Source organism: Egretta garzetta, unplaced genomic scaffold, assembly GCF_000687185.1.
Source record: "Egretta garzetta isolate BGI_Z169 unplaced genomic scaffold, ASM68718v1 scaffold11, whole genome shotgun sequence".
In the NCBI taxonomy this organism is placed as follows: domain Eukaryota; kingdom Metazoa; phylum Chordata; class Aves; order Pelecaniformes; family Ardeidae; genus Egretta; species Egretta garzetta.
In genome coordinates, this window is record NW_009258621.1 from 1,971,305 (window position 1) to 1,990,666 (window position 19,362).

A 19,362-nucleotide genomic window follows, 5' to 3' on the forward strand; every position below is an offset into this window, starting at 1 on the left:
TCCAGTCAGTTCATTGTATTCAGAGCCCAAAAGTGTGATAGGCAGTTTGTAGAATAAATAAGGAAATGCCCCTTCCTCACCAGAAATGTGATTTCTAAGTGAATCACAGTGCATTCACGGTAAGAATAGCAAACTGAAGCGATGAGGCACAGGAATTATGGTTTGGCATTGTAGCATAAATATTCTCAGATACATGTGCTTTAGCAGTCGCTGTTGACATGACTGAAGCTCCACTTTCTTCCCTTGTGTGCTGTTGTCACTGCCTGTCCATTCATAGCTGACAGCTGTCTTTTCCTTCATTCTCTTGGACTCTTTGGTGCAGCAACTTTCTAATGTAGTCTCTGTAAAAAGGTCTGGCCTTCCGTGAGACTCCTAGGCCCTGTGAAAAAAAAAAAAAAAAAGTATTTAAAATGATCCATTGGTCTTCCTTGGTACACATTAAAGCATGAGTGTACCCTAAGTAAGTTTGCAGATGACACTAAGATGTGTGGAAGTGTTGATTAGCTTGAGGGTAGGAAGACTCTACAGAGGGACCTGGACAGGCTGTGGCCAATTGCATGAGGTTCAACAAGATCAAGTTCTGGGTCCTGCACTGGGGTCACAACAACCCCATGCAACGCTACAGGCTTGGGGGAAGAGTGGCTGTAGAGCTGACTGGCAGAGAGGGATCTGGGGATGCTGGTCAACAGCCAGCTGAATATGAGCCAGCAGTGTGCCCAGGTGGCCAAGAAGGCCAATGGCATCCTGGCTTGTATCAGGAATAGTGTGTCCAGCAGGACCAGGGAAATCATCCTTCCCCTGTACTCAGCACTGGTGAGGCCACACCTTGAATATTGTGTCCAGTTTTGGGCCCCTCGCTACTAGAAGGACATTAAGTTGCTGGAGCATGTCCAGAGAAGGGCAACCAAGCTGGTGAGGGGTCTGGAGCACAAGCCTGATGAGGAGCAGTTGAGGGAACTGGGGCTGTTCGCCCTGGAGAAGAGGAGGCTGAGGGGAGACCTTATCACCCTCTACAACCACCCAAAAGGAGGTTGTAGCAAGGTGGGTGTTGGTCTCTTCTTCCAAGTAACAAGTGATAGGACGAGAGGAAACGGCCTCAAGTTGCACCAGGGGAGGTTTAGGTTAGATATTAGGAAGAATTTTTTCACTGAAGGGGTTATCAGGCACTGGCATGGGCTACCCAGAGAAGTGGTTGAGTCCCCATCCCTGGGATGCTCTAGTAGTGGACAGGTACACTTGGACTTGATGATCTTAAAGGTCTTTTCCAACCAAATGTTTCTATGATTTTTTAGAAGGAGATAACAACACAACCTAGTGACAGATAATACGGGGAAGGTGGAAGAACTCAGTGCCTTTTCTTTTCAAGCCAAGACTGCTCCCAGGCCTTGGCATGTAACAGCATGGTTTCAGGAAAGGGGCAGCCAGTACTGGGAGACTACCAAACTAGGAACTACTCAGAGAAGCTGGATGTATTCAAATCCCTGGGACTGTCCAAGAGGTGACCTAGTGGTGGCCTACAACCACCCCATGGAGAGATACACAGACAGCAGAGACACACTGTTCTCAGCAGTAGCAGATGATACAAGAGGTAGTGGCAACACTTTGCTGTTTGGGAGGTCCAGATTGGACTTCAGGGAAGACTTTTACCAGGAGGGGAGTACGGTGCTGGAACAGGTTACCCAGAGAGGCTGCTGAATCTTCATGCCTGGAGTCTTTTGAAACTTGGCCAAACAAAGCCATAGCTGCCCTCATCTAATCTTGGTGATGGTCCTGTTCAGAGCAGGCCATTGAATGGAGACCTGCAGAGGGGCCTTCCCGTTCCTGTGGTTCAGTGATCCTGTTGTGAAACAGTGACTGCAGTGGGCAGGTCATTTCCTTCCTTGGGCCGGAAGGCTCTCCAGAGGCCAGAACTGAGACCAGATAGCTGGAGTCCATTCTATTGAGATTTGATCTCACCAGGACATGTAGCCTTTATCTGAACCATTCTCCTTCCTTCACCTGTGCCGCTATCTTCAGAATAGAAAGGAGAATCTGTTTTATTTCATGAATGAGGCAGATTAGGTAGAATTTTAATTAGAGCTAACTGCAAGAAGCAGATGAAACCAGCTCTTTCAAATGAATGTTGCCATTGTAAATAGTATTGTTGGCACTTGAGCAGTTCAAACTGCTAATTCTATGTGATACCTGATTTTACTGCATTAAAGAGGAAAGCCCCTCACTTTTGTGCTCTTTTCCAATTTGAAAAATGGATTTTTAGAGTCCTGAGGTTTAATCAATTAATGTTTGTGCAACATTTTGAATTTATAAAATGCTGTCTAAATGTGAAGTTTAACTGTCTTGTTGGAGAACACTTAATAACTGATCTGAAGGCCCAGGGAAAAGTCATTATGTGTAAGCTCCTGGACTCCTGTTCTCTTTCATTGATTGCCACATCATTTTTTCAGCATGTCTGTCAATGGTCAAGGAAGCTCTAACCCATTGTTAGACCTAGGGGAAAGGGTTGTTGTTTCCTCACTTGTCTACTCCTTGACAAGTGGTGTGTGGGTGAAGCTTGCTTTTTTCTTATACAGGAATGTCAAGTGGGTTTTTTGAATCAGCAGAAGGAAAACCAGCAGCCAGTGCAGTTTTCACAAGAGAGCTGAGTGGTCCTCAAAAGGTTTCTGCCATCTGCATTTCTTTCCATCCCATAATTGATGTGCCAAGCCACTCTTCTCCCTTTTCATCTCTGCAATGATGACTTAGGAAAGCACAGAAAATATGAGGAAGCTCTGGACCTAAAAAGATGAGTGGGAAGAGGTCTGCCAGACAAAACTGGCGCACAGAATTGATAGTGCAGAATTGATAACTGAGTTACTGAACGGCAGATTTGGGATGGAAGAGATGTGGAGACTAGAGATGGAGGAAGGATGGCTGAGCCTCAGGATGGGCAGGGATTTGGCGACAGTTGCTTTATGCTATCAGGCATTCAACAAGCTCTGGATAGGATCTTTGCCTTTCCCAATACTTTTGGGGAGAGCTGGCCAGCTAATTGTCTCCTGGTGATGTTTGCATGGATGCACATACATGTTTGTAGAGGAGAGGCTGACAAGGACAGATTAAAATGTATGAGACATTAAAGTACACCATCTCCTCAAGATTTATCTTATTTATGTTATCTGTGGACCAATATCATGATTCTCTGGTGGTCTGAGTTATAACTCTTGCACACTTAAAGCTGACATAATGGCAGCCTCTGTGTGATGAGTTTAATCCTGGCACAGGATTTAATTATGCGCCTTCTCTTGTGGCTTTTCTAGTTCTTCAGGGGAATAACTTACAGTACTTGCTACTTGTTTAATGTGGTCTCTGGCGTCACTGAACCGTGAGTTGTTGCAAACCCCATTCTGTTCCAGGCATGTTTCTATTCAGGTACTGGTGCATCAGAGTATTGTCAGACTTCTTAATTTTTAAGCTTTTAGCCTCCTGAGTGTAATCGAATAAGCACACTCGAGAGCAAAGTGGCAACTAGAGGCACAGCATTAGGCTTCCTTTCACACCCTGCCCTTAACTACTGCGCATACTGTGAAGTACTGAACGGCGTTCTGCCTCTCTGTTTTTATTGACAGAACCAGCTTCCTCTTAGCTTTCCCTTTAGGTCTGTCTGTCTTGCTCACGATGATAGAAAATTCTCCTATCTTCTAGTCTCAGAACAGAGATCTCAAAAGTAACTTGCCATTTGCCTCTGTAAGCAGCAAAAGAGAAGATGCATATTGGTTAATCAGCTGTGCGAGGCTGAATTATTTAAACACTCTTTTGTCATTGTCTAGGAAAGATTTTAATTTCAGCATTGAATTTTAAGTTTTTAATTAACTAACTACTTTTTTCAGTTCAGTGCTTTTCAGCTGGGAGCAAACACTGCTGAGTCATTTAGGAATTGGGCTGTAACAGCATCTGGCTCTAGCTCCCATTACAGAAGGCAATACCTGGAGCTTTTAATTGTTTTCTTCTTCTTCTGACGTTTTCCTTTTGAAAAACTGGATGTAAAACGCTTTGTGAGAAAAACATCTTTTATTGTTGTCTGTCTGAAGTAAGTGGTGTGATGGGATTTTGCTTCCCATATGGATATGCTAGGGATTATTGGAATTCAAACTGATAAATAGTAATCAAGTTTTATAATAGTGTCCCTTTGGACACTATGCCTGAGTTTAGGGAAGCAACAGAGGAAATCTGTAAAAGAGGTGTGTGAAGGTCACTGCTAGGAGACTGTTCCCTCTGTGTAAGGCTTCAGGATTGCCTCTAAGAGGATAGGTAAATTAATAAGGAAAATTTCTGGGACTGGAGTGTGAGAAAAGGGAGGACTCCTATCTTTCCTAACTTCAAGTTATATTTCTATACCACTGCTGCAGTTCTGAAGGTTCACAGTGAATACTGGATGTTTGAGGGAGGAAGTTCTATATGAGTGAAGTCTTTGAATTTAAGAGAAATAAAATGGGGCAAATCAGCTTTGCCTGATGCCTTAGTGAGAGGACAAAGTTTGACTTTATTTTGCTTTGACGGATTATTGGCCTTCCTCTTTATATTTAGGAAATGAAAAATACTTGAATAGGAGGTTATCTTAAAGACCCTTGACTTGCAGATCTCTGCTCTGATACCAATCTTGGCCACATGCTATTTGCAGTTGTTTAATATCTTCCTTAACTTGTCCATTTGTGTAATTTATCACATGCCCAGAAGAGTTAGTATGAATTCATTAGCGCTTCTGAATTGCTCTTGCATCATCTAGAGAAATGTGCTCACATACCTGCTAGGTATTGGAAGTGAAATCATGGCTCTATTTAAGCTAATAGCAAGAACTCTGATGGACTTCAAAAGAGGTAAGATACCATCCAATTACCATAATTAGATTGTTAAGAATTGTTCAGCTCCAAATTTTGTAATAATTCAAAGGCTGTTACCTTCCTGAATTTTAAGTCAGATGCAAGTATAGCATGTTGCAAATCTTTTGGTGCTTATGCAGTCACATCGCACTCAGCACTGGAGATTATTCACATTCTTAGTGTTCAGCACATTTCGGAGCCTTGATGAGGCAATTAGAAAATCTGTATAAATAAGCCTAGAAAAAGTATAACAGTATCTTTTCTTAATGTTGTCACTCAGGTAGTGCCCAGTTCTTCCATGGCTTTTACCAGCTACTGAGCTCTTCCTATGAGAGTTTTGCTTGAATAGTTAATTTGGAAGTTGAATGTAAAATGATGAATCCAAAGACCAGCTCTGTGGGATGTTTTGTGATACTAGTGGAAATGTTCTCTCCAGTCAGCATCTCCAAAGACCATAAAACTTGATTTAAATTTTTTTTCCTACTGTACAGTCCCCAACAGACGTTGACTGTTAATAGTTTTTACAGCTCTAATTTAATCTGGCAGAGTATTGAACTTGTACGTGAAAGGTAATAAAATCCTTTTAGTAGGAAGATGGAGTTTATGTTCAGAATAACAATCTATCAGTTTTGCAAAAGATTGTTAAATTGCTGCTTTATAACTGTGATCAGATTAAGTCATCCTAGCTGCATTTTGAGCCTTGCTTTTCAAGAAAGTAAGTTAAAATACCAAAACTTTGGTCTTTGGTTATTAGGGAAGAAATCTGCTTGAATTGGCATGGGGACACTTTAATTTGTATCAGGTATCTGGATGTCTGCTCTGTGTGTATTATTGGCTTGGGTGTGTTGCTAAATATTATTTTTGAATAATGTGAACTTCCTTCTTCATGAATTCTAATGCATGCCACTTCTGTAACTGATTTTTATGTCCCATTGCTCCGTTTGATGTCATGTCTTTAGGATCTTATTTGATTGTGTGATATCAGGTATACAAGAACATAGACCTCAGGTGCAAGTTGAGGAGTTGCCTCTATGTGTTTGTCCCAGAAGAGCTGGTTGGTATTTTCTGCAGTGAATGCTTTCCTGAAGAAGCTTCTTTTCCACTGTAACTTCTCAGGCTGACGTCTTTTTGGCCTGCAGCCATCTTTCCTAGACTGCTGCCTCAGAGAGGTCGAAGGATGCAATAGGGTGCATTGACCTCGCTGAGCATCATGAGGTTGTTTAGCAGAAGAACCTGACCTGGCTCTGTACTGCGTTTACCCTGAGACTGACTAGGAAGGATTTAGGGTATGAGCAGTTAGCAGGGTGCATTCAAAGCTATTGGGTTGTTATCAGATGACCACCTTTTAAAGGGGCTAGCAATAGGATACTGAGTTTTCCCAGTTCCTAGGGCCAAGCAATGGTTCTGTCTTTTGAAGATCTCAGGGTTGCCTCAGCATTCTTACTGGCATGAATTTCGGATGCTTTATGCATCTGTATCAGACAAGGATGTTGGGCCAAAGATTGCAGAAATGGTTGTCTTCACTGGTTTTGAGTCTTACCAGTCTATACCCCTTCATTTGAAAGCTTCTTTGGATAGGTGATTTCTTCATAGTGTATCTGTACATGCATAGTACATTAGCATCAATTTTCTTCTTTACAAATATCTCTGTTACCTCATTAGTTCTGAACAGCGCAACTTGAAGCTGTCTTCATCATCTCAAAAACATCTTGCTACTAAGCTGATAAGCCATCCTTCCTTTTTTGTGACATGAATGTTAAAACGTTGTAAACAAGCTTCCAAAAGATCAACAGCAATTTTTTCTTGCAGGATATATTAATTTGTCTTGTATTATTCTTTTTATGTCAACTGCAGTAATTCCCTGTGCTTAAGCATAAATATCTTTTCATGTGTGTTTGTCTGAAGTGACAGCAAGTTGCTGGAGATGTTATCAGACACAACGCATGAGGATGAGGAAAACAATTGCATTGTGACTGCAGGTATTAAAAATGTACAGAAAAATATGATTAGAAGCTGACTGCTACTGGTAGGTTTCTCTCAGAGTTTGTGAGTGTTTAGGGGGAATGTAGGAAATAAAGTATTTGCAATATAGACCAGCAATTTCTGAAACACCACAGAGCAATATCAGCTTGCAGGGTTTCAGTCACAAAATGCAAACACAGGTGTATTTGGTGGAAAAGACTGAATGCTGTTCCCACTGCAACCACATGGTTCTGCGTGATGATGATGAATGAGCTCGGGACCCAGGAAGTGCTAAGTGCCTGGGTCTGTGGCTGTGTATCTAGTTATAAAGTGATTATTTTAACTGCATCTCTTTAATATCAGCATTGTGCTGTGCCACCAGAGTCCAATTTAAAACCTGTAGCGGAAGACTCTCGAAATGACTCATTGGCGAACATTTTTCTGAAAAGCGAATAGATCCTTCAGAGTCCTGAGCAGTAGAACATGACACTGGTGGCATGTACCGTGAAGGGGCCTTTCATCTCAGCTTATATCCCTTGATATCTAAATAGCAGCAGAAGTTTGTTTGAAGCTACAGTGCTTTTTCTAGCTATTCACCCAGAAAGATCCCAAGAGCCTTATTAGAGCTGCGAGCTAATAGGAGAAAATAAATGCAAGGAAATTATAGCTGGAACCTTAGAGTCTTACATGTCTACAGAATGATCTCAGAGCGTGCCACATGGATTCCCTCCTGCTGGAGGGAAATACAAGTGAACTGGCAGCTTCTAATTTTGCCCAGAAAGTCCACTGGTGTGAAACAGAATATTATTCTGTCTCTCAGCATGGATGGGGTATTGATCTCCATGTGATCTTTTAACTCTTTCTAACTAGCGGTCTCCGATCTGATCCTGGAAATGGTGCTCATATTGATCCTGTGGGAGGCTGTCGCATGAAACAGTGGCAAGCAGTGACTAAGAGACTGAGCCTGTGAGGGAAGGGAGGAGAATGAAGATTTGTGTTCAAAATGTATCATTTCTCACTTCAGACACGTTAATTATTCCTTTGTGGGTTTTGACGCCATTGATTTCAGTAGCATAAGTCCTGTCAACTTTAATGAAAGAGGATTTGGGCCTCTGTCAGCGGGTTGTTGTCTTTGTGTATGTGTGTGTATGTGTGCAGCTGACTGACAGATATGTCATGTATGCTTTGGAGACAGCAAATTCATTAAATGGGGTTTGTCTGAATCGGTGTTTCGAGTCTATTGCTTATGTGGAAAAGGGTATGTGCGATGTTAATGTACGCTATAGATACCAGGCCGGGTCATTATAGGAACTCACCTGTCTGTGCTGTAATAAGCAGATCTAACTTGTACTGCGTGAACAGGAATCTGCAGATTCTGCTGTGTAACAAAGCCTCTGCGTTTTCTGTGTGGTTTCATAGCAAGTACCCCTCATTTCAACTTTGGAAACGGTTCCGATAACACCAGAGCCAAATGCGGCTCTGATAGTTCTTTCCGTAGCACTTATGGACTAGACGAGCAGTAAGAGCAGGCCATAAGAGGGACTACCCTTGAAAGCTCTGTTTAGAACCACTGCAAGAAAAGGAGGAGTGAGAGCTGCCTTTGTTTGTTGTTTGTTATTTTTAAAATCTGACTCCCTGTTGCAAGGCAGTAAGATGAGCAAATGGCTCTTGTACCTGGCAAGTTACCATCAGCAATTATTGCGATGCTTAGTGTCTTTCTGCCACCAGCAGAAGTCTCTTTGCTCCCTTTCATGTCACAGATTTCACTGTTCTTATGAGGATGGTACAATTAAAGCCACAAGATTTAGTGTTCTAATTCTCTTTTGTTTGCAACAAAAGGGAAAGACAGGAAAGAATGATACATGTGGCTGGGTTTTTGTTTTTATTTTACTGACCAGCAAAAATACTGTGTATGTATAACTGCAACAATAACAGAGCTTGTTTAAACTCGTCAAACCATTCTGTTAGTAAATGGATTAAAGGCTATTATTTCACACAAAGGAATCTTTTTATTAAAAAAAAATGCTGCGACTACATTTTGCTCCTCTCTGTTGACAAACCTTGACATCTGAGCAGGCTGTACCTTCTGTATTTCTGCATGTTTCTTTCAGTACAAATGTTTTCTAGTTTTAGATATGTCATTAACATGATACCAATGTCAAGAACACTGTTTCTGACAAGTATGTCAAAAATGCTGGTTATGATAAATGTGCGTATGGGAGGGAGACGTGGTGGTTGACAGGAATCCAGGTTTCATTTTTAGCCCTTCCATTATTACCCTCTGTGTCACCTCAGATGAATTGCCAAATCAGACTTTTTCAAAGGGGACATCTGTGAGCATGAGTGCAATTCCCCTGTTCTAAACTGGCATCTGAGAGTGACATACTAAAATCGGAGCTCTTGACCCTCAGTTCAGTGGAGGAAAATGGGAGCCACCAAAGGACAAGTCACCAGATCCATTTTAGGATGAGGTGAACTACCACAGGAGCTCAGAGCAGCTGGTTTGCCCCTTGTGGTCCACAGCTTAAACACTGAGGAGAAGGCAAGAAGGATCCATTCGTGGCCCTTCCACAGGATTTCTTAGACACCCTGGATCACAGCTGAGCCTGTGCAGTGATGTTGAAGATTATTCCTCTAAAGATTCAACCTTGGTATTTTCAAAACCAAGCTGCTGCTCCTGCTAAAATTCAGGCAAACTTAAAAAGGGATTTAAATTGAGGGCCACAAAAATGATCCAAGGGCTGGAGCACCTCTCCTATGAGGACAGGCTGAGGGAGTTGGGCTTGTTCAGCCTGGAGAAGAGAAGGCTGCGGGGAGACCTGATTATGGCCTTTCAATACCTAAAGGGGGCCTATAGGAAAGATGGGGAAAATCTTTTTAGTAGGGCCAGCTGTGACAAGACAAGGGGTAATGGTTTTAAACTAAACCAGGGTTTAGACTAGGTATAAGGAAGAAATTCTTTACAATGAGGGTGGTGAAACCCTGGAACAGGTTGCCCAGAGAGGTAGTAGAGGCCCCATCCCTGGAAGCATTCAAGGCCAGGTTGGACGGGGCTCTGAGCAACCTGATCTAGTTAGCGGTGTCCCTGCTCCCTGCAGGGGGGTTGGACTAGATGACCTCTAGGGGTCCCTTCCAACCCAAAACACTCTATGATTCTATGATTACAGCCCCGTTGAGCCTTAGTTTCTCTCTCAATGAAATTAAACTGTTCATCAGATCTGTGTGTTTTAAGTATTAACAGACAGACTTTATTAATGGTCTCTCCAGGAAATGAAATCTCATTGTCTTGATTATCTGACCAGTCTTGCTAGAATCTGTGGAGTATCACAATCGTTCTTGCTTCAAGGGTTGGTCCCTTTCATTTACCTAACTGCACCTTTCATTTACCAACTACACACCCCGATGTGCTTGCTCTGTGGAAAAATTGGTAAATTGGTTGGCTGCCAAAAAGGAGTAATTTGACTTACCTGAAATGAGCAACAGTGTGATGAAAATGCATTACCTCTGTCCCAGTGGATAAGCTTCAGATTGTATTGAAATAGAATTAGGCCAAGGGAGTCAATGTACTGGATAATAATGAAATGTTTAATGTGGATTAGCTGCATATAAAATTAATACGTTAGAATGAATTGCTGAAGAAAGAAAATTGTCAGGCCTTTATCCTGACTCTAATGACTTAAAAATGCTGCACTCTTCTGTTTATAGAAGAACAAAAGTAAAGCTATTGAATTTGTGCTCTTTATTTGGGTGAGAAAAACAGATATAAAGTATTAATATATATCTGAGCTGTCAGCTCAAGATCCCACTGGACCAAGGCCATAACATTTGGCTCTGGACCATCTCTGAGAAGTTTCAGAGATGGAGATGAAGTCCACGAAGAATAGGTACATGAAAACAAGAATCTAAACCTAAAACTCCATAATCGCCTGCATGGGCTAAGCTTTGGAAGTCTCCTGATTGATTGACTTTTATTGTTGCTGTTTGTTATTTTTCCCTGCTAATAATATTTATGGCTTTTTCCACTTTGTGTGTCTTTTTCTGGGAGTTAAATCTAAAATGTAATCTTTGTTTTGGACCATCCAAAGGTGAATTGACATATTGGGTTTCATACAAAATGGGCAAACTTTCCAAACTAGTTGGCAAAGATAATCTTTGACTGGGAGGTTGGGAAGGGCTGCAGTGTAAGCTGCAGCATAAAAATTACAAGTATTTGTCTGCACTCTGTGAGGCTTTTTGGCTTGGTTTGGTTTTTTTTTTGTTGTTGTTGTTGTTCTGTTTTTTTTTTTTTCCCTTAAAGCTTTCTTGTTGCCTTATCTGTTTTAGGTTCGTTCCTGTTCCTCAATGTGTCAGAGAGGCTGAGCCCTGTCATCCTGAGCCCTTGGCTGAGAAGCAGCAGTGACCAATGCATAGTTCAAGTGGCTGTCTATAAGTTTTACCAGCAGAGTGGAGAATATATTGCTCGTGTCCTTCCCATTGACGAAAGCAGCAGTGAAATATTATCAGAGGAGAGTCCAGAGAAACATGGGTAAGTCTTATCCTCTCATTTGACTTGCAGCTTGACTGGAGAAGAATCACATGATTGTGTAGCAATACAGCCACAAAATGCATAGTGCACATCTAAGAGCAGCAGGACATCACACCAAGTGGATGTTGGTCTTTCATGGGTCTAAGTTATTGTAGAAGCTAGAGGTTGGTGCTTATTTTATTATACAAAGCATCAGCAAACTGCTGGATCCGTGTAACAGTGAGTCTCTGAGTCAACATCATCTTTATTCTCCGTGCTTACAAGTACAGACCTGGTGTGGAAACTCATCCTAAATTGAAAGCTTTTCTGTCTAACTTGCTCTGCCAGATTTCTTTTTACTACTTCTTTACCCAAGTATACTATTGGGCTTAGAATATCTACTGTCATCGCAGTTTTGTGTGTCTGCATACATTTAAAGTTTTGTCTCGCGCTTGTGGGTTTTTTTAAATGCCATTTCTTGTCAATAGAGTAGTTCAGAGCTACTGCCAGAGGAGGAGAGCTTTTGATCTTTCAAGGGTACAAATGTTTGAAATGTTTTATCCTCTTTGTGCAATTAATTTTAATTGTTGATGATGTCTTAATTTGTCAGACTTCCTGTGCGTTCTTTTAAAATTTGGTTAGCAGCAAACTGCAGGAACCGTGGCTGAACATAGTAAATATTTCTAAATGCTATAGTAGTGGAGTAACTTAGAATTGAATTTGGATATTAGTGAGGCTAATGTTCTACCTGTTCTAGATACTGATTTTTTTATTTTTTTTTTTTACTTCTTCTGCAAAATGTGTGTTAAGAAACATAATTTTTACTAAGCATCACAAATGTTCTTTGTTTTGATGTAATAGATTAGAGAGTTTCTAATAGCAAGTCCTGCTGGCTTGTGCTTGTAACAAGATGTGATTATCTGATTACTGTCTACAGCAAATTCTGTATTTTCCAGTAGCAAAAGAAGAATGCGCAATAAACAACCTGACAGGAGATAACCTAACTCATAGAAATGGTTTGAATAGTTGTAATTCTCGTATAACACATGGCCTATAAAAGTGAGGAGGAGAGCTTCTGTGTGACTCTAGATCGTACTTAGTTCCAGCAACATCATCCAAATTGTAAATTACTGTTGATGTCTGGGGAAAGGCAATTAGGGGAGCTGCAGCAGCTGTCTTCTTCCTTAGCTCTTTGCAAATGCTGTGCTCTATGTCACAGCTAATAAACATGCTTTGTGCAAAGTGCCTCCTGCACTGGCAATGCCATTGCTCCTTGGCATTTGCAGGGAATACTGCTGCGTGTAAAACGTTTTGCTTTGCTGCATGGAGGAGCTTCAGCTTGGATCTTCCGTCAGGCAGAACTCACCAGGAACTCACTTGCACGGGCAAGTGCCGAATGTAAGGAACCTTGAAGGGAAGGGAAAGATTACGTTAACTATGATAACAAACACCTACCTTTGCCATCTGCTGGAGACAGTATGGACTACTCAGCTGTGTGTTGCAGATGGAGATTGTCACCGCAGTAAAGAGGGTTTGTGCTTTTAAAGGTGGTTTTGGTTATAGTTTGACTATCCCATATGCTTGCAAGAAGTGTAACTTGCTCCCTAACAGCATTTCTGTAACACATAGGGTAGCAAGGATGTGCCTGTGGCTTTCATGATTTTGCAGGACTGACTCCTTGGTACTCTGTGTGCTGTGAAACTCTGCAGTTAGAGCAACTGGCTGGTTCATTTTAACCCCTCTGGTCTTGTCTCTTCGCTGTGAGAGGCAGTAGCTCTTCCCAGCTCGGCAACACAGAAAGGCTCTCATACTGTGCCCACACAAATGTCACATAGGGATAGTTAAGTATCTACCCACAGACTGCAGCCACAGGTGATAGAGTAGCAGTTTGTTATCACTTACCCTGAACCTTCATTCCAGAATTTGAATGCTCCTCTGCCCTATGTTGCGAGTGATAACATTTGATTATCCCAGCTCTGATTAAAAAAAAAACAAAACAAAACAACATGCAAATCTCACTTCTGTAAAAATCTTCTTTTCTTTAAATAGGAATCAAGAATAGCTGATTGGAAGTCAAGAATAATTCAGTAAAGTTCTTAAATGAACTAGCAGTCCTACAGTGGTACTCTGTTCTGTTTAGTATTTTAATTTGTCTTGGAAATTGCAAAGAATTGTATTGTTTTGTAATGAATTCTTTGACCGTGCTATAACCAAGTGACTTCTAAAATTTTAGCTCTGGGCAGGAGGTAATTGAATTCCTCAGTGATGAGCCTGCATTAGAAATAAAAACACTTTTAAAGTTTCACAGGTGACACTTTGATTCATTGCGCTTTATATATTGTTTCACAAACAAGAGGTGTAAAGCGTGCGTATTCCCAGTGACTTGTATGTGCAGTAGTGAGTCCGTGCCATTGCTGAAAGTCAGGCTCATAGCAGGAAGAGTATGTTTTATTGAAACAAATGCACCTGAAGCGTGGTGAGGCAATAAATTAATTCCAGGGTGGATTTTCTCATATCTTGAACTATGCACAGTGTCAGTATCTTTTTACCCTGCTTTTTGTGTTTTTTTTTTCTTTTTATACCACATAGCCTGAATTACATATATTAATATCTTACAAGGTCTCCACAGTTCATCTACATTTACAAGAGAAAAAAGTAGATGCTGTCAGCTATTACTATTTCATTCAGGGTGAAACCAGGCAAGCGAAGGTTTTGGTTGACAGCACTTGGAGCTGATTTTAAGTAGAATGTATGTAAAGGTATGAAATTTTATTAGTGAGGTAAAGACAGAATAGCACCCAATGTTTATTTGTTACCAGGGTTCAACCGTGTTGTCTTTGTGTGCAGAATACCGGGTGTGATTTCAATGGATACTCAGCACACATAAAGACTCAAAGGCAGAACTAGTGATGTTCTGTTTGCCCCTCTGGTCTCATTCTCTCTAGAAAAAAATAGCCCAAGCCTGTGGACTAGAGTTGTACCAATTCCATAATGAAGCATAGCCATTACAGAAATTGTTGTGTGGAAGATGCATATTTGTATTTTATTTTCTTACTTGACGTATTTCACTGCAGCTGATCTACTGCGCGTAGGAAGAAAACTAGCTAATTTAAGATGCATTACATAGCAGTAGGATAGGGCAGATGGAACAGACACCAGGAAAAATATGCCAGAAGTGATAGCTGCGAATGGTTCCCGAGTGATGAAACACCAGAGGCTGGCAAAGGGATGCTTGTTTTGTATTATACAGAAACTTTGCCAAATACAATAATAACTTTTCAAAATAGTATTTGCAACAATGCTTACCACTCAGAAGATAATTATGTCCTTTTTTTGAGTTCAACAGAATTGTATACCTTCTTGTTTTTTTAAAAGAGCAGAAAGATCTTACTCTGTATTTAATCTATGGGATTTGGAACACCTTTGGTTAGACCTTCTCTAATTCGGTTCCTAAGCAATCAGTAGGACTCCTCTATGGGAAACAACACATTACTATATTCTGTTAGAATTAGATTTGTTGTGTGATAGAGTTTCTAGATGATCCGATTTTGTGGATATGTTTTTTATATGCTTAGTCTCTTCTGGCATCTCTTGCAATTCTGTTGTGTTTTACAAGCGCGCCTGCAAATGATACAGGGAGAGAATCAGTGTAGTGCTATTGATCCTTTGTAATGGCAAAAGAGTTGTTATAATTCCTGCCATGGAGCATAGCACTTTCTGATTGATCCCAAATGTCACTAGATGTGGGTGCTATCTTTTGCTTTTTTCTGCTCCCGTGGTGCTGTATGCAAGCCTTCTTACTCCTATTTATGGACTTCCTTTTTTGTGTTACTGAAGGTGAGGAGGCAGCAAATGCATTTATGTAGCATATCAGTTATTTAGCAAAGCACAGTTACTTCCACAATTTGAATGTTGGCTTCTGGATGCTTGTCTGACCGCCACTGTGGCCACTGATTTCATTTCACCTCTTACTTGTTTTTCCATCTGTTAAATATATAATTATAAAGCTAGTTAGATTGTAAATGTGCTTAGTAGAGTGGGGAAAACACAAAGGAAAACTTGTCAACAACGTCCAAGTTTGTAATAGAGGATTGATTTTTATTTCTTCTGATCTGTGTGTTTCAGAGAAGTTAGGGTTGGGCAAGCACAAAAATTAGCATTACTCGTTTTGGTTACCATCATTATTTTACACCTCTACCTGCACTATTAATGTTAAGTTGCAGTATTCTATGTTATAAATCAAACCAAACTTTTTAATAAGCCCATAGCAAATTACAGCATAAATTGAATTTGGTCTTTCATTGCAGATCTCCCTTATTACTAATTCCATAATCATATTCTTGCCCCAAAAAATGTGTAACAAGTGGATCTTAATCCTGTTCACATGACTAAAGGTAATTCAGGCCTCCCTGAAAAGGGGAGGTGGGGAAGATCCTCAGATCAGCTACTTCATCAGGAATACCAGGATTCTAGCCTTGTTCAGATGTAGATTCAAAAGATAAGTTTTAAACTACTGGATTGAGTTCACTTCTGACATCTATCCCACATCTCCTGCATGAGCTGGGCACACTGCCTGTTCTGTTGTATTGCTGGTTTTTCTCTATAGAAAAGAGCAGAGTAATTTCTCTTAGATTTTTTTTTTTTTCCTGTGTCTTTTTAGATTGTAATTGCTTACTTCGTCTCTTCCCACAAATCCTTGCAACGCTTCAGAGGCAAAGGGAGGTTGAGGCTGTGATGCTGATAACATGATCTGTTCTGTTGCCTCATGCTTAGGGGATGTGGACTGTAGAATCTCTGCATAGAGTTGTTGGTACTGAACTATATGTCTTTTAATTTAGGCATACGTATGCAAACCACATAAAATGACTTTGCAAGCCATGTGTGATTCTGGGGCTGTGAGTAGGACCTCTAGACTAGTCTAGAGCCTTAACCAAAACTGAGATTTATCTGAAGACTTTTGTGTAAATATGTGAGGTAAAAGGCATCTCTTAAATAAAACCTGAGATCTGAACATGCATGCATGAGCAAAGAAGCCATAAAATACCACTCCTCTGTATAGCCAGTACTTTAGTAGATACGTGTATATTTCTGCACAGAGCACTTCCAACAGAGAAAGAGCACCTGTGTTTGAAGGTTACTACAAATCATGATAGGCTATTCCTTTTCTGGCATCTATAACTTCACTCGAGATTGATTGCATTGATAGATGTCAAGAAAAATAAAGAAAGGAATCACTAGTATCTGTCACATTTGACCTTGGGGCTTGAAGTCTGAAGGTTATTTCTTGTATTAGTGTTGTGTTTTTTCTTGTTCTTTCTTTTCTTTTTTTTTTTTTTTTCCTTTCTTTCTTTCTTTCCAATAGCTTCACTAGTTTGTCTCACAGACCATGGGCTTAGTAGAAGGAATTGACTTTCTTGAAACCCTTTAACCTTAAAAGTACCTTTCTCAGGTTAGTGGTAATACGAATTTGCTTGGCTTTTTTTGTGGATGGGTATTTTTTCCTTCTTCTCCTTGAAAAAAAAATGCATTACTAAGTTCAAGCCTTTGTTTTGCAAATGCCTGGGCTGTAACATAAGAAGAATGAAGACCTAAGTGGGTGTGAGTGTAGGGGTACTTCATAGGGGCACTTAAAGTCATTTTTAGGCATCAAATTATGTCTCAAAAAATATACAGCACATTTGACTCAGAGAATTCTAAATCAGGAGTTTAATTCATTCAGTCTAAACAATACATTTGAGAAATTCAGGTAATCCAGGAAAATAATCCGGATTTATGGATTTATTAGAAACTAAACTCTCCCACCTTGGTGGCCAGGCACCACTAATCCTTACTTTCAGAGAGGAAACTTCAGTTGTGCTAGACAGAAAATTAGCACTTAAATTTTTCCTGTGCTGTTATCCACTAGCCAACTTTTAGTCCCTTAGTCTGTCAAATTAAATGCAAAGAAAGAAAAAGAAGTTGGTGTCTCTTTTCCCCCTTCCCTTTTCAAGATATTGTCCATGATACCTGTGAAGAATTAGTCCTTTTTATAGCAGATGCATGTACTTGGAGAGAAGTTTTTCATCTCCACCTAATAAAACCTTGGTTTGTTCAGTATTTCAAGTCTACATCTGAAGAAAGATTTAACTCTGTTGATTGTGGCACCTTGAAGAGTTCATTGCGAGTTTATTTTCAGTGGATGAGAAGATTTAAATCAAAACCTTTCAGAAGTAAGGTGAAGTGGAGCCCTTCAAAGCTTTACAGTATGAACCTCATATACATACATTTGCAGATGTGGAAAGATTGTTTTCCCATACCACCTGAGCCCTAGATTATGTAGACTAAATTGTCACTTTAGCACTAGAGGTAGGTACATGTCTGTGCACTTCTGCTTTAAACTTCTCAGTGGTTTTGCTGCTGATGAAGTGCTATATTATTTCTTGAGATAAACTTGGATCCTTTTTGTAGATTTTATGCAGCATTGGTTTGCTTGAGAGCGTGTCTTATTTTTGCATGTAACCTCAAGTACAGCAAAGCAGTAGCTTCAAACTGCTCCAGAAGGATTTAGTGTGTTGTCAATTGAGATTGGACTGTAGCAGTTCATTTCCTCTTACAGACATGTAGATGGAAGCAAACTATATTACAAAGAATGATATATTAATATTACCAGAAACTGGATTTTGAGTGCCATTCACTATTGTGGTATATCCTATTGTGAAGCAATAATATTGTATGACCTCTTGAACCAACAAAAGCTAACCAACTGAAGTTCAGTAATGAGTAATTGCAATTACTTTTTTTTTTTAGCAGTTAATTACAGTCCCAATCAAACTGATTGGAAATCATTTTGGGGCAGTAAGGAGGGGGAAAGCGCTCTTTCTTGTCTTCTAATACATGTTATCAGACAGTTATTAGGTAGCAGTGCTGCCTTTTATTGACATTTGCCAGATTCACATGCAAATGGAAAGACCAAAGTTGTGTAGTCTACTTCCAGTTACAATTATAAAAAAAGACAGCGAAAAAAAGCCATTTTAAAGTCAAAATAAAAGTAGCAAGTGAGGAAATTTTTTGTCAAACATAAAAATTTGGCTTACTGCAGAAGCAGATTACTTAACATGTAGAGAATGGAACAGTAGAAGAAAAAGGAGCTTACTTTTCAGGGTGCCTAGTGGAGCAGCATTTTCTGCTGCTTTTGACATAGTGCTGAACACACTGTAGCGGAGGAGGGCTGAGGCGGTGAGCTGGATACCCAGTGTGCACTGGCACAAGGATCCTTGTGGCTTTCCAAGTAGTCAGAGCGCCTGCTGGTGACCTCCTTAGGCTCTGAGAGCTGCTTCTGTGCATGAAACCCCAGAGCTGGCATTTCTGACCCTGTAGAAATGATGCCAAACAGACCACAGTAACAGAGTTGGGGCACCTTTAAAAGTGGCTGGTTTGGGTATTTGTTCTTTTGAAACCAAAGATTCCTTCATATAAATTACTTCTTACATAGCTGAAACAATTTCTTCAGACCACTCTGAGCAACCCAATCCAATTTTTATACTGTCCAAATCCTGGGCACAAAAATCTGTCTTAAACTTTTAGACGTTGTGTCCTTCAGAATTATTTGGAAGCTCCTCTTTTCTGGTTGTTATGCTATTCTCAGTTTCCAAAGTCTGATTGCTTCTCTTCCCCCTTTCTCTTATTCCTTTAACCTGTTTCCCTTGTTTTATAGATCTTTAGTTTTCCTCTTTACCTGAGGCTTCTACTTCAATTTTTAAAAGTCATCCCAAACTAATCTTTTCAGCCCCATGTTGGCCCTAGTCCATGTTGCACTTCCTACCAGTGTAGGCATGCCAGGATCAATTTCAGTTTCCTAAAACCTAAACAAGCAAACAACCCACCACACATACACACGCCACCCAGCCTCCTCTCTCCCAAGCACGCACACACACTTCATTTTGTCGTCTTTCCTTTTTCCTTTTTCCTTTTTCCTTTTTCCTTTTTCCTTTTTCCTTTTTCCTTTTTCCTTTTTCCTTTTTCCTTTTTCCTTTTTCCTTTCTATTAGTTTAGGTGTCCCTT

The 19,362-nt window shown here is 40.4% G+C and overlaps 1 protein-coding gene across 1 annotated transcript in view; it reads left to right on the forward strand.

Annotated features, from left to right (window-relative positions):
* Positions 1 to 19,362, forward strand: part of ALK (ALK receptor tyrosine kinase) — a 364,338-nt gene that overhangs the window by 182,166 nt on the left and 162,810 nt on the right. Inside the window, exon 3 of the mRNA XM_009648158.1 lies at positions 11,142 to 11,343. Coding sequence (XP_009646453.1) covers positions 11,142 to 11,343 — 202 coding nt within the window. The remainder of the gene's footprint in view (positions 1 to 11,141; positions 11,344 to 19,362) is intronic.